General features: G+C 37.3%; 1 protein-coding gene across 1 annotated transcript in view; it reads right to left on the bottom strand.

The window, feature by feature from the left end:
- Positions 1 to 3,357: 3,357 nt before the first annotated feature.
- PolE1 (DNA polymerase epsilon catalytic subunit 1) overlaps positions 3,358 to 15,815 on the bottom strand; it is a 650,197-nt gene continuing 637,739 nt past the window's right edge. The window contains 1 exon segment of the mRNA XM_090380641.1: positions 3,358 to 3,471. Within this exon segment, the coding sequence (XP_090236767.1) occupies positions 3,358 to 3,471 (114 nt within the window).

The following is a 15,815-nucleotide window of genomic DNA, read 5'->3' as shown; positions in this document are numbered from 1 at the left end:
TTCATTATTTATCTTTTGAAGTCATACATTACAGCCAACCTTTCAAGACTAGATGAGAGGATGCCTCCAACTTTACTGACCATTACTTGAAGATCAAGACCCACTAATAAAACTGCAGGTAGGAACACCAAATAATCCAAGCTATAAAAGGATAACTACTGACCCTTGCCATACAGCTGTTTTGGACTTTGTGTCTTCTTCAGCTAGACAGATCAGATACCCAAATACACTAATACTACTTCTTATATATACAAGATGGGCTCAACCATCTTTTAGTTCCAAGTAAATTGTAAATCATATGATAAACACAAAGGAAAGAGGGAAACAAAAATTACATCAAACTCAAAATGGTCATGCCCAGCTTTTATAAATTAGAAGCAGTATTAATTTACTTGGTCATTTGGGTTTTCCAGTCTGCCTAGCTCTTCACTGAGGAATGCAATGTCCAAAATAACTGTACGAAACGTGAAAATATTTTTTTGTATCAGGTCAATAGCCTGGATTATTTGGTGTTCTTACATATGGTTTTGTTAGTGGGTCTTGAACTTCAGGTAATGTCCAATGTACATTAATGCTTATATCAGTCACGAAAAAACTTACAATAAAGTATTTAGAAATACGCCCTTTCAAATTTTAGAAAGAGATGGCGTGAATCTATTTAAAATGGAGAAAAAGTTTGTATAAAAAAATCTGCAGTGAAGCCCCTAATGAAGGCTATTGTCCGATGGTAGATTAAAACTGTTTGTGTGTGGAGATGGTAAGACATTCTAAATATACTATCCCCAGTAAAGATGGTCTGAATCAGTACGTGGGCCATTTAACTCTTCCATGTGCATTTTTGAAGCTTGCTTTAAATACCATTTACTTAATATTTTAGTGTGTGCTGCTTATGTAATTATAGATGCAGTTTATAATAGATGGCACTAAAAAAATAGCTGGATCAGTTGTCCAGCTACTTTTTGGATTTATAACTAAAAGTTAATGATATCTAATAAAATAATACATAAGCAGATGTAGATACAATTTGATTTAATTTTTGAAAATAATTTCACTCTAATGTTCCAGTAAAAATAAAAATATTGTACATAAATATTTTTTTTCCAAAACTTCAAAATTTCATAAAGAAAACTCAGCACCACAAGTCCACACATATGAAAGTGTAAATAAAAGAATGCAAATTACTGACATTTAGTAATGGGAGATGTAAAAATTGGCTCATTGTGGAAGTGGATAGGCTAAATTTATTCAAAGGAAAACCGGACAGATTATTAAAAGGGATAAATTTTCTGGTTTTGGATAGCATTTATAAAAGGTGCTTCAAACAATATTAACTATGATCGTTAAACATCATGATTGGTGAGATCTAAAAAGGGCACGCATATGAGAAAATACTACGAATATATGCACTACAGATCTTGGCAACTAGAACTTTAGGAGACTACACTATAGTCTATAAAATTCTAGACAAAAGTAAAATGAATGAATGATGGTGAAATTTTCTCTGTTATAAATTATTCGAGAACTAATGACCATAAGTTCAAATTATGGGAAAACATGTTTGGACTGGATTGTAGGAAGTTATTTTTTAGTCAGTACTGCAAAAGTCTGTGGCTTCCTTGCAATTTATGGTTATTATTGTTTGGGGGAAACTCTTGTCCCTCTAGCAACAGAGCTTGTATTTATATTTTTTTAGAAATGGCCGAGGTTATTAATATATCATCTTTAAATGAATAACCACATCAAGAAGGCAAATCTAGCATTCATAAAAAGTCAAAGGCATTGTGACCAGTTTCGGAGCTAACTGTTTCCATCATGAGAACAGGCAATCTCAAATTAGAAACCTTATTTTGAACAGTGAATAAATATATTGAATCCAAATAAGTGGCTCAGCTGTGTGTAGAAAAACAGTGATAGGGATTATGTTGTATAACTTTCATTATGTGCCTAACAATCCATTTTGTATAATACAGCTCATATTGTATCATTTCATTACATGTATAATATAACAATTTCATTTCATAACTGAACAGCCAAGCAATGCACAGAAGTACAGTATAGGGATTATATTATGCATTAACAAAAGTTATAAGGTGTAATCAAAAAAAGTACAGGGATGGACACTGTATCTTGAAATTGCATCATCATTGTGACTTGTCACAAAATGTCCAGTGACTCACCCAGACATAGTAATGCAGGAATCCTTCTTTATCCGCAGTCAGTCTGAATAAGCATGTATTGTTACATTTTAAAATGTGTTTTAACATTTTTACTGGTCTGTGAATTCGCATCAAATTTTGTTTCGAATTGGGGAAAAAAGTGCAATAGAAACCAATGAAATGTTTGAAAGGGGTACATGTGTTGATCGAAGATGATACACCTCTGGTCACTCTTCACTGCTTGCATTCAAGATCTGATTGGAATAAATAACATTTAACTATCTGCCACGTTATTAACGAAACTAGTAATTTTTATGGGTCATGTCAGTAATTTTTAACAAAAGGTTTGGGAATGTTGCACATTTCGGCCAAGTGCTTCACATCCTCATTGATGATCACAGGCAGCAGCAAGTTCTCATATATCAGGATCGTTGTCAGCATGCTGTTTTGACCCACATTTTGTTTCTTCCATCATTATTGGTGATGAATCATGGGTATGGACTATTATCTGAAAAGGTCCAGTGGAAGACTCCATCTTCTGACAGCCCAAAAAAAGCAAGGCAATTTCAATAAAATGTGAAGACTGCTTATATTTTTTGAGTTGTATTTCATTATGAATTTGTCCTGCATGTGCTTCAGAGAATTGGTACTTCCATTATGACAATGTCCTTGCAACTTGGAGTTGCCCCCCCTTGAAAGGTCACAGATTTGCAACTGAGGAATATTCAAAAGATAACACAGGAATTATCAGCTATTCCAAAAGAATCTTGTCAGAAATGCTTCCAGAATATCAACCTTGTCACCATTTGACAAGGTTGATAAATAGCTCTGAAACCACTCAAAACACTGCCTTAGAACTTTTAAAGAATAGCAGATTCACCTTTTTACTGATGTCAAATCAGTAAATTAAAAACAATATTAGTAACATTAAATCAACTCTTGGATAAATGCAGCTGTTCCTAGAGTGAAAGCCAAAGTTCCATCACTGGAGGGACAAGGGTGTTGCCAGACAATAATGACAAAAAAAAAAAAAAAAAACATAATTCAAAGCAGCATCATTTTCTTAATAAAAAAGAGAGAGAGGAAGAAAACAAGAAATAATGTTTTTAAATACTATTTGTTATTCAATTCACTTAAATCTTAACAGGGTTCATAACCCTTTTAAAAATAAAATCAAATGCCACTTTCTGTGGAAAAGAACTTACTCAGCAATATTTTGAAATGTTTTTAATTTTCTTCCAAATTCTTCAATCTTTTGTAAGGTTCTAAACTGCCCTGCACATTCACAATAAATTGACATATTCTTCTGTTTTATCTAGCAAAAAAAAAGAAGTGAAAAATCGATATAGAGAAATGCTTATAATAGAAATTTTAATCCTATAAAAGCTATTTTTATTTATAAAAAGTGATGGAGACTACTTGTTATAACTATGACTAATTAGTAGATTTTTTACTACACACTTAATCTATCGGGGTCAGTCAATAAGTATTTGCCCTCTACTAGAAATATTTGAGTTAAGGGGATTTGATATTGTGTGTGTAATAAGTTAATTCTCATAAGTTAATTTATATTTAATTTATTGTCTAGATTCATCAGTTACTTAACTAGAGCCATTAATACAGTGAGAAGTTTATGCTGGAGAGGACTCATGAGATGTGATCTATTACAAAATTTCCATGAGGAAAACAAATCCATGGGGAGATGAAAGCTATATATGGAGAGGATTGTCCATCATATCAGACTGAAAAGCTGGAAAAGACAGTTCAACTATGGGCAAAGCAATGTGCATGATGGCTCATCTCAACCTTCATTGATGAGTCTTTATTCTCATGATGACTCATCTCAGCCACAGACCATATCAATGTGGCTAAAGTGGAGTGGCTAGCTCTTTAAGGCACACACGTGACTATAATTTTATAGCAAATGAAGAGTGTTAGCCATGGGTCTGTCTGCACCATAACACATGAATTCCTGCTTGTGTTCTAAGGTAGCAGTCTGATGGGTTCTGAGATTGTTGAGACCTCAAAAGCTTCATAGGAAAGAGTGTCCTGCATAATTGTTAGAGTTTGGTAGACAGAATGTTGATTTTTTTATTTTTCTTTTTTTTTGGTTAAATGGATGATGACAGATAAATGATGAGTACATCATTATGGTCCAGAAACAAAACAGTTGAGCAAAAAATAGAAACATAATCTTCAACTCCTAAAAAAGCTAAGGTTCAACTATCTGCCAACAACATCATATTGTCAGTCTTCTAGGCCTCTAAATGTCATCCTTAGAGATTACATCCCAAAAGGGCAAGGGTATCGCTGGGGAGTATTATACTACAGAAACCTCCTGTTAAGGAGAGGAAGTTAAGAAAGGCTACCAAGTTGAAGAGATACACAAGGAACTATCCAAAAGAGCCTGCCTCCTGCTCATGAGTCTTCTCTCTTAGTGGACTTTGCAAATCTGAAGCACTTCCTCCTCCTCTTCCCTAAAACGAAACTACTCTGGGTTCACAGATTTCAATCTGAAGAGGAGGGAGGTTTTTTTTTTTTTTATGAAAACCCCAAACATGAGAAGTATTACAACCTATAGTACTTAGTACCGTGCTTGGGTTGGAAGTGGAAAAGACAAAAGAAGATATTTGTTGACATTAGATTTGAACTTCTGTAGACTGTAATTTTCAGGAAATATGCATGAAGGAAGGTTGTTCCAGAAAACGGTATTTGAATGAATAAACGAGGAAGATGAAAAATTGGTTCTGAGTTTTAAGTTGGACAGTAAATGGATATTGGCTGGTGGCGGCACATGTTCGGACTGTTTAGAAAGAGAGAGCGGGAATTATAGAAGCCAATTCAGAATAACAGTGCCCATGGAAGTATCTGTAGAAAAGGCATGCAGCAGAAACAGTACCTCTATGAGACAGAAACTGGAAAGATTCTGTTAGAGATGAGTCATTAATTAACCTAACTGCCCTCTTCTGAATGGAATCTATCTTGAAACCTGAGAGAGGATTTGGGGGCGCCGCCCCAGACGTGGGAACAATATTCCATGGTAGGGCAGATTTGCAATTTGTACAGCTGTTTGGAATAAAAGTAATGCCAAGAGCAAAAGAGAAAACCAAGTTTTTTAGAAGAGGAAACAATATTTGTAATGTGTTTGTGCCAAGAGAGAGAAGTCAGGGTAATCCCCAAAAGAGATATATCATCTTGCCTGGAAATCTGAGTGTCACCAAAGATAAGCATAGGAGCAGAAGAATCCTTTTTGTGATATATAAAACAGGACTGAGTTTTAGGAGGATTGAAATCAACTAAGTTGTCTTTGCCCCACTGGAGAATTACCTGGAGATCGGCAATTAAAGAATTGGTAGTAGATTTTCAAGAAGTTGAAGCTGATTGAGCAGGGCAAGGTTCCTCAAACTGGAAAGTGGAATGCAATGTACTATCATCAGCAAAACTATGGATAGGATTTCCGGTCAATGGAAGGTCATTAGTATACAAGAGTAAAAGAGTGGGAGAAAGAACCAAAACTTGAGGAAAATCAGTATTAGCGAAAAAGTTAGAAGACAGACAGCCATCTACCATCACTTATAATGAGCGGTCAGACAGAAAACTGGATAACCAATACAAAAAACAGTTGGCAAACCACAAGATATAAGCTTGTTTAGAAGACCTTTATGCCAAACATGATTGAAAGCCTTTGAGATGTCAAGAGCAACTGCTTGTGTTTCACTGAACTTTTCCATTGAATTTGTCCATAAATGAGTAACATAAGCCAGAATATCACCATTGGATCGACACTGATGGAATCAATACTGGCGATCGTTGATCAGACGAGTTGGCAGTTAATTGATTTCTCCATTACTTTAGAAAGAATAGAAGTAATTGCAATGGGACGATATTGGATGGGAGGGATTTGTCACCATTTTTAGAAACTGGCTGGATATGAGCAAATTTCCAAGCAGAAGGAAAAACATCTTTGGAATAAGAAAGTGAAAAAAGGTGGCAAAGAACAGTAGTAAGTTCAGGAGCACAGGTTTTAAGAACAAGTGGAGAAATACCATCAGGACTTGGAGCTTTCTTAGCATCAAGATTCGTCAAAATCCTTCTGAGAGTCTTTTGACGGAAGACCACAGGAGGCATTGAATAGAGCATGTTGGAGGTGTTTTACCAAGATCATTAATACATGAGTTGGAAGAAAACTGGGATGCTAGCAGGTCAGCTTTATCCTTGGCTGAATTGACAATAGAGCCATCTGGTTTTGACAGAGGTGAGAGCAGAGATGGGCAAAAGTTGCGGCCAATAGCTTTGGGAAGAGACCAGAATGCTCGGCTACCATTAGGGCAAGAAGCAAGTTTTCTACTCTTAGCCTGTTCAAATTCTAGTTTGAACTGCTTTACAATTGTTGCAAGCGTTGGTGTAGGCAGAAAATGAAACTGAAGAATTGGAAACAACCAATTACGATATGCAACTTTCTTCTCTTGAACAGTCATAGCACATTTATTGGAAAACCAAGGTTTAGATAAAGCACGAGATTTTAACGTGGTGTGTGGAATAAAGGATTCCATTCCTACAAGAATAATTTCACTGACACGATCTCAGCAAACGTTGACATCAGAAGTTTTGAAACAGTAATCCAATCAAGGAAAAGAAGACAAGAAATCTCGCAGGTCATCCCATTTTGAATTCTTGTAATGCCAAACATAAGGTTGGGAATAGCTATGAGATAAGGGCTCCATTGGAGAAGCGACAATCACCAAGTTGTGAATTGAGGTGCCTAAAGGACCACTCACTTTGACTGTGTACTTAGAAGGGTTGTTTGTGAGAAAAAGATCAAGCGTGTTGGCTGTATGATTAGGATTGTCCGGTATTCTGGTAGGTAATCTGGTTTTGGCAGAGCCATCTGGTTTTGACAGAGGTGAGAGCAGAGATGGGCAAAAGTTGCGGCCAATAGCTTTGGCAAGAGACCAGAATGCTCGGCTACCATTAGGGCAAGAAGCAGTTTTCTACTCTTAGCCTGTTCAAATTCTAGTTTGAACTGCTTTACAATTGTTGCGAGCGTTGGTGTAGGCAGAAAATGAAACTGAAGAATTGGAAACAAGCCAATTACGATATGCAACTTTCTTCTCTTGAACAGTCATAGCACATTTATTGGAAAACCAAGGTTTAGATAAAGCACCAGATTTTAACATGGTGTGTGGAATAAAGGATTCCATTCCTACAAGAATAATTTCACTGACACGATCTCAGCAAACGTTGAACACCCCCCCCCTCCAGCCACGATCTGGCAGAGTAGAGGTAGCAAGATTATACACTAGCTGATCTGGAAGCCTCCTAGAGAGTTACCAATAGGTTCGGTCTGGTGTAATAACTAGTAGCTGGCCTGCGAACACTGTATCCTCAAAATGTAAGAAAGTTTGGATCTCACCATGGTGTTCATCATAACCTCAAAAGATATCAGTTATACTGCATGATGGAAGAGATGGGGAAGGGTTCACCCGAACTTAGCTCTGGAGACTAAACACGGATTCTTCCACTTCAAGCCTCTAATAAGCAAAGTGGTGGTATTGCACTGATTGATAAGAGTCATTTACCACCTAGTACTGCCTGGTAACACAGGCATTCCTTCGCGTGGTGTGGGTGCCACATCTCGACCCCTGTTTACATTGGTTGACACCTGGGTGGTCAACCGCAGTGTGCTTGTGCATGGAAATTATACCCAGGATTACTAACAGTTGCACCATCGTGAAGCTGCAAGCAGAGGATTTGGCTGTCACAGACCGTCTGGACTTCATTGAAATTGGGTCCACTGACTTGAATGTCACCCGAATATCAGTTTTATCAGCATTTTAGACTCCCGGGTAGCAAGCACAGCTTGTCTGGAATATCTGAGAGAATGTCTGTGACAACCTCAAGGACCTAATTAAGGAAGTGGAAGCTTGGTCTTCTATTCAAAGTGAGGAATTTTATTCAAGAGGCCTGAAAGGACTTATCTACTCTATTGTTGGGAAAAATATGTAGCTCTAGAGGGTAGGTACACACGGATGAAACTGCCAGCGAAGTTTCAAATCTCTAACTCAGATACTTCTAGGTGATTGTAAATACTTATTGGCCACCCCTCGTATGACTAGTCATACATTAAGTTTGTCAAAATATAATTAATAGTCATATAGGAACTTCATATACAAGCAGAAACAAAAATGGTACTGATGTTTTATATTTTAAAGGCTTTGAGGTGGGAAATACAAAATGTGTGTAGACTGGAAGAGGTAACAGAAAACAAAAATTTCCAAGTATATTAAAATAAATTTATTTTGTAGAGCCTTTACAACAGCACTGCAACAGCCTCGCTTCATTAACTTAAGAGGGCTATGAAGGTTATCCCATGAATTTCAGTATTTTGTGTTCATCTATCCCAGCTTAAATTCCCAGTATCTTTCGGTAAAAAAAAAAAAAAAAAAAGTTTGTTTGATTTTTCCATTGCATACAAACAGAGTGGTAAAATGCAAGATCAGCTATGAAATGCTGTGAAGCCTTTTTGGTTAACTTCCAACACAAACAAATGGGAGTCGCCCTCACTTTGGAAAGGAGCTATCTCATTTTCTCAACTTTGCCAGCAGGTAGTAGCCATAGCAGATTTGCTCAGCTAAGCCAGATGCATTCACCCACTTGTTTACATCGGGAATAGAAAAATAAGACTATAACTATTATTTTGCATGGAAAGAAAGGGGGAGAGAAGCATGCTCATTACAATAAAATGTTTTTTGAAAAGAATATTATATAATCTTTTTCAATGTATCACAGCTCCTTTAACAAAATTTCAAAAAATTCATGTGTTGATAGTCACATTATAAACTGCAAACCTTCAAATAGGAAACACCATACTATACACCAAAAGAAAAAAAGAAACTTGTGTTACCCAAACACTTGAAAATTATACTGCTACAGCCTTCCCTGGATGCGTGATCTTGCAGCAAAATTTCAAGAAAGAGTCTCTATTAGAAGCTGTGTTATGGAAGGATAGAGGGTGTGATTTGCAATTGAAGTAAAGATTGGGAGAGTGGTGAATAAACAATACCAAGCAGCCCTCCTTCAAGTCGACTTGGATAAGCTTCAGGTATGGTCAGAAATGTGGCAGCTATATTTTAATGCAGGAAAATGCAAGGCTAGTCTAAACTGTTCTCCAAGCAACACAATCAAGTGCAAGGACGGCTCATAGTGTCTTGTTGATAATTTATTGAACATTTTCAGTAAAGAGAGCAAGGTCGTTATCCTACTGTATAAGGCAATTGTAAGGCACAATATAGCCGAAGCTGCTCTTGTGCCATTAAACCCCAAACAACAACAACAACAACAAGGCAATTGTAAGACTACTTGGAATACTGCATCCATGTGTATAAACTGCAGTTAAAAAAAATTTCAAGAAAAAGTCTATTGGAAGCTACATTATAAATTTCTGAAAACTAGTGTCAGACTGAAACCTTGGCATCCAATTGTTCTGCTAACCTTTTTAAAGGTTACCAGTCTCATCTTTCTTGAATTTTAACCTTTTTCATGGCACACCATAACCTTGTTGTTTTTGCACCATAAAAATCAAATCACAAATCAATCCAACTGTTCCCTTGCAAGCAAAAGACAAAAGTGCGCATGCTACTCATAACTTTTTTAAAAACTCAGTTGTTGCAATATCTTTCATTATTACTGAAAATGAACTGGAATGAGAGAGAGAGAGAGAGAGAGAGAGAGAGAGAGAGAGAGAGAGAGAGAGAGAGAGAGTGTGTGTGTGCGCACGCATGCATTTTCAAAAGTAACTACTGTGATTATTAAAAAATAATTTAGTTTTGTAAACTAGATAGTATTACTAAACAGGAAAAAAAAAAAGTAATTTTCATAAAAGCTGAAGCACTACTGAGTTTTTAAAATATGAATGCATGGATCTTATAGATCCTGCTTCCATTATACACAGAAAACATTTGCTGATGAAAACTGGAGAATTGGTAGATTAGCCAGGGGCCATGAAATATAAAAAAGAAACCATCAATAGATGAGTCTTTCATTTCTCCCTTTTTAATCAGGCAGTGTCTGTATCCTGAAATGACAACCTCTCCTTCCAAATCAGATTTTTCTGGGGAAGACAGAATAAATGCAAATGGTTACCATAATATTCTGTTCAATTACACCCATTTGACAATGCACTTTTTTTAAATCCCAGACAGAGAATCTTTCACCTCAGGATCTAATACAGGAAGAATACTATTCATTTTTTTTTATTATTGTAAGTTAAACTAATTAATAAAATCTATTTAGAAATGGATCTAGTTGTAACTCTTTATAATGAATATAATATATCCATTATTAATTGATACAGGCAGCATGTTACTATAAAGTATAACAGGAGTACAATGCAGCACTTGTTATAGGTGAGAGTTTCTAGTTGGTGCAAAGGCAAAAAAAAAAAAAAAAAAAATATATATATATATATATATATATATATGAAACCCACAAACACAAAAGGTATCAGAACCTAGTACCGTGCACGGGATGAAGATTGAGAAGACAGAAGATACTTGTTGACACTTAGTGTTGAATTTCTCCAGATTATAATTCAAAAATTTAATATCTGAGTTTAGTGCATTCATTTGTACTTTTTAGTACACCAACGTATTCAAATTATAGTCTATTTCCAAGATTTCACAGTTAAGGACCCATCACCTAATAGTTACATATTGACAGAACAAAATTACAAGAAAAAGAAATTGCAACTTTAGTAACTCCACATAGGCACAAAAATTGAACAAAGTAAGTTGCATTCATGAATATTCAGTCAAGCACATATGTCTAATTTTTTTGTCAACAAGAGCAGATCATATGTGAAATCAGACATCACCACAGTAGACCTGTGTTTCCATACTCCAGCACTGCCATATAGGACTACAGGATTTAAACAACAGAACATGGATTTTAGTGACATCATTTCAGATTGAAAAGCAATATATACAAATACCATTACCAATACGCAGTCACATTTTTATTCAGTTTACCTTCACTCCACAGACCTTATGTTGTGTATAAATATTTTCAAGCATTTATAGGTTTTCCTACCTTTATTTTGTTTTTTGGTGTCAGGAAAGGCATCTGGCCATAAAAATTGCATGCCAAAAAAAAAAAAAAAAAACTCTGACCCCATATTAATAATGGGAAAAGGCGAAGAGAAAAAAAGAAAAAAGGAAAAAAAAAAATTTGTTTTAGTTTCCATTTGCATTTTTATATTTGCCTATTCCCTTCTCTTTGTTCTATATATGCCAACCACTTTTTCAGACACAGCATGGATTTGTTAAGGGAAAGTCTTGTCTGACCAATTTGAATGGATACTAGGACATGGTCACAAAGCAGCTGGATGCAAAAAAATAATTTTGATATCATATACTTGGATTTCAGGAAAGCTTTTCATACTGTTGCACATGGAAGATTATTGTACAAATTGGAGCAGTATGACATTAAGGGCAAGTTGCTACAATGGATAAAAGGATGGATGAGTGGGAGAAGACTAGTAGTTGTTGGTGACTCTATTGTCAGGGAAACGGGGAACATGCTTTGTAAAAAGGATAGGTGGAACAGGACCAGGGTATGTCTGCCAGGGGCAAAGGTTGATGACGTTGTAGAGCGGATATCATCTTTTAAGGGCAAAAAAGGTGATATAGTTGTACACGTTGGCACTAATGATATTAAGAGTAGGAGACCAGCGGAATTACTTAACAAGTACAGGTCACTGTTGAAAAAAAGCCGTGAAGTAGGGTTGAATTTGAAAGTGTCTGCAATTCTGCCCAGACGCGATAGGAGGGAGTATATGATGAGAGCCTTGTCGATCAATTCGGCCCTGGAAAGATTGTGCAAGGCTCAAGGGGTAGAATTTTTTTCAGCCTGGACTGTACTTGCTAACAGGAGAGATTGCTTCTACAGGAATGGGATACACTTAAATAGAAAGGGTGCAAGAATATTTGCTGATGTTATCGAGGCAGTGTTAGGTGGGTCGGAAAACTGCTAGCTTGGAGGGAGACAAAGACAAATAGATTAACAGTAGCCACTTGCAGAAGCCTGAAAAACAATATGCAGGATATTTCAGAGACTGCTGGAAGTCATTGCGGTACAAGTAAACACATGGATTGTGTTAGGGTAGCTAAGAATAGAAACAGGTGCATGTATACTTGCGTGTACACCAATGCTAGGAGTTTAGTAAATAAATTTGATGAATTTGAGGTTTTTCTCAAAACATCAAAGGCAGATATTGTTGGGATATCAGAGACATGGTGCCACACAGATATAAGGAATGCAGAACTGGAATTTGGGGAGTACAACGTCTACAGAAAGGATAGACAGGATAGGAAGGGAGGAGGGGTTATGCTATTAGTTAAAAAAACACATAAAATCGAAGGAAGTGAAGCCAGTCGACATCGATGGACAGGGCAGTGTCGAGTCAGTTTGGTGTGACATAAGCATGGGTAAATCAAAACTGAGAGTAGGAGTGTGCTATAGGCCTAATGACTCTGATGAGTATAATAAGAGACTGTACAGGGAAATAGAATGGACCAGTAAATCAGAGAGTCTTATAATGGGGGATTTTAATTTCCCAGATATTGACTGGAATTTGTGGGTTGGTCACTCACACACTAGCAAGGCTTTTGTGGATTTATTGGATGATTGTTTTCTACACCAGCATGTTCGGGAGGCAACTAGAGGGAGTAATACTCTTGATCTGATTATCAGTAGTGATTCTTCATGCATTAAGAATCTGCAGATAAAGGAACCACTAGGTGGCAGTGATCACAGTATGCTGAAGTGGGATTTACTCAAGGAGGTAACTACCATCAGAGGTAAAGGGAAGGGTTTTTGCTTTCGTAAAGGCGACTATGATGGGCTGAGACAGTATTTAAATTCTATACAGTGGGATCAACTGATGATGTTACCAACAGCAAATTCAAAATGGGAAGCATTCAAAGAACTAATCTTGGAAGCTACCAGGCTTTACATACCAACCAAGAAATATTGTTCAAGGTTCAGGCCTAAACGTTTGTCAGATGAACTAATGAGACATATGGCAGATAAGAAAAATGCATGGGATACATACAAATTAATGGGTGACATGGAAGCCTATGATAATTTGGTCTGTAACCAAGTCACAAAGGAGATTAGGCAGGCAAAGGCAGATTATGAGAAATCCTTGGCAAAGGATGCAAAGAAAAACAGAAAAGAGTTCTTTACCTATTTAAACTCAAGAAGGAAAGGGATGAATCAGATTGGTCCACTGGATGTTGATGGTTCAACAGTTGAGGATCCTGCTCATGTGGCTAACAATCTAAACGAGTATTTTGCATCTACATTCACACATGAGGAGTTATTCAGGAAGGGGAATGTCGTAGGTGAAGTAAACATTGGCAGTGAGCTAGATGATTTTCTAATAACTGAGAGGAAAGTGGAGGAGAAATTGTTGAGGATAAACATAAAAAAGGCACCTGGGGTGGATGGGATCTATCCAGTTATATTAAAGGAGGCAGCAAAGGAAGTAAGCAAACCCCTAGCCATAATTATGAGAGCTTCTTTGGACTCAGGGGAAGTACCCATAGACTAGAGATGTGCAAATGTAACCCCAATTCACAAAGGAGGATCAAAGGCTGACACAAGTAATTATAGACCTGTTAGTTTAACTTCGGTTCCAGGAAAATTAATGGAGGCACTGGTTAAAGAAGCACTGCAGGATCATCTGGACAAGAATTCAGTTACAGCTCAGACACAGCATGGTTTTGTTAAGGGCAGGTCTTGTCTGACCAATTTGATTGGATACTATGATGTGGTCACAAAAGAACTGGATGCAGGGAATAACTTTGATATTATATATTTGGATCTTAGAAAGGCTTTTGATACTGTTGCGCATGGAAGACTGCTGCACAAATTGGAGCAGTGTGGCATTGGAGGCAAATTGCTGCTATGGATAAAGGGATGGTTGAGTGGCAGAAGACAGAGAGTGGTAATCAATGGACACTGCTCAACGTGGACTAATGTTATTAGTGGAGTTCCTCAGGGTTCAGTGTTGGGTCCATTGTTGTTTTCTGTATTTATTAATGATATAGATGATGGTATATCAAGCTTAATGTCCAAGTTTGCAGACGATACAAAGGTTGGCAGGGTTGTTAAGGGCACTACTGATGCTATGCTGCTGCAACAGGATCTGGAAAGGTTGAGCAGATGGGCTGAGAGGTGGCAAATGAAGTTTAACATTGACAAATGTAAAGTACTACATATGGGAAACAGTAACCCCAGATCAACGTATCAACTCTGTGGTACTACGCTGACAGTGGTAGAAAATGAAAAGGACCTGGGGGTAATTGTGCAGGCAGATATGAAGTTCTCTGAGCAGTGCAGACGAGCTGCAAGAGTAGCTCATGGTGTCTTGTCAATGATATACAGGAATTTTTCTAGCAGGGACAGGGATGTGATTATTCCCTTGTATAAGGCATTGGTCAGGCCCCACCTTGAGTACTGTATACAGGTCTGGAGACCTCATTTCAAGAAGGATGTAGAGCTGCTGGAACGAGTACAGAGGAGGGCAACAAGATTAGTGAATGGAACAAAGGGTTGCTCTTACGAAGAAAGCCTTAAGTTTTGCAAATTACAGAGTCTGGAGACTAGGCATCGGCGAGGTGATCTGATAGAGGTGTATAAGGCTTTGAATGGCTTGAGCATGCTCAATGCCGATGGGATTCTTCCTCTTGCTCAGAATAATCACCTGAGAGGGCATAAATTCAAATTCAGGAAGGACGGATGTCGGATAGATGTGCGGAAATTTGCCTTTAGCCAGCGGGCAGTTGGTTTGTGGAATAGACTTCCATCACTTGTTGTTGAAGTTGATAGCCTAAACAAATTTAAGGCTCAGCTGGACAGGTATTTCGAACGAATGGAGGGGTGAAATGGGAGTAGTGGTTGTGCTTTTTTTTTTTTTTTTTTGGCTGATGCTGAATAAGCTTGCTTTCTTGCATCATATGCCTCTACTAATGCTAATGCTAATGCTAAAAGACAGGGAGTGATAATCATTGGATACTGCTCTTCATGGACTAATGTTATTAGTGGTGTCCACCAGGGTTCGGTGTTGGGCCATTGTTGTTTTGTATATTTATCAATGATATTGATGAAGGTATATCAAACTTAATGTCAAAGTTTGCAGATGATATGAAGGTTGGCAGGGTTGTTAATAACAGAAATAACAGTATGCTGCTGCAACAGGATCTGGAAAAGTTGGGCAGATGGGCTGAGAAGTGGCAACTGAAGTTTAACATTGACAAAAATACAAAGTAATGCATATGGGTAGTAGTAACCCCAGAGTAACATGCCAACTGGGTGGTGTTACACTCAGGGTAGCGGAGAATGAAAGAGACTTGGGGGTAACTGTGCAGTCAGCTTTGAAGTTTTCTGAGCAGTGCAGACAGGCTGCCAGAGTTTAATTGGGTTTTGTCAATAATATACAAGAATTTGAGGCATATAAGGCCTTGAATGGGTTGAGCATGCTGAATTCTGATGGGATCCTTCCACTTGTTCAGATTACGAACTTAAGGGGGCATAAATTCAAATTAAGAAAAGACAGATGTAGAATAGATGTGCGAAAATTTGCCTTTAGCCAGCGGG

Source organism: Mastigoproctus giganteus, chromosome 9 (assembly GCF_048544385.1).
Source record: "Mastigoproctus giganteus isolate SK-2022 chromosome 9, ASM4854438v1, whole genome shotgun sequence".
In the NCBI taxonomy this organism is placed as follows: Eukaryota; Metazoa; Arthropoda; class Arachnida; order Uropygi; family Thelyphonidae; genus Mastigoproctus; species Mastigoproctus giganteus.
This window is presented reverse-complemented; position numbering and strand designations above follow the sequence as displayed.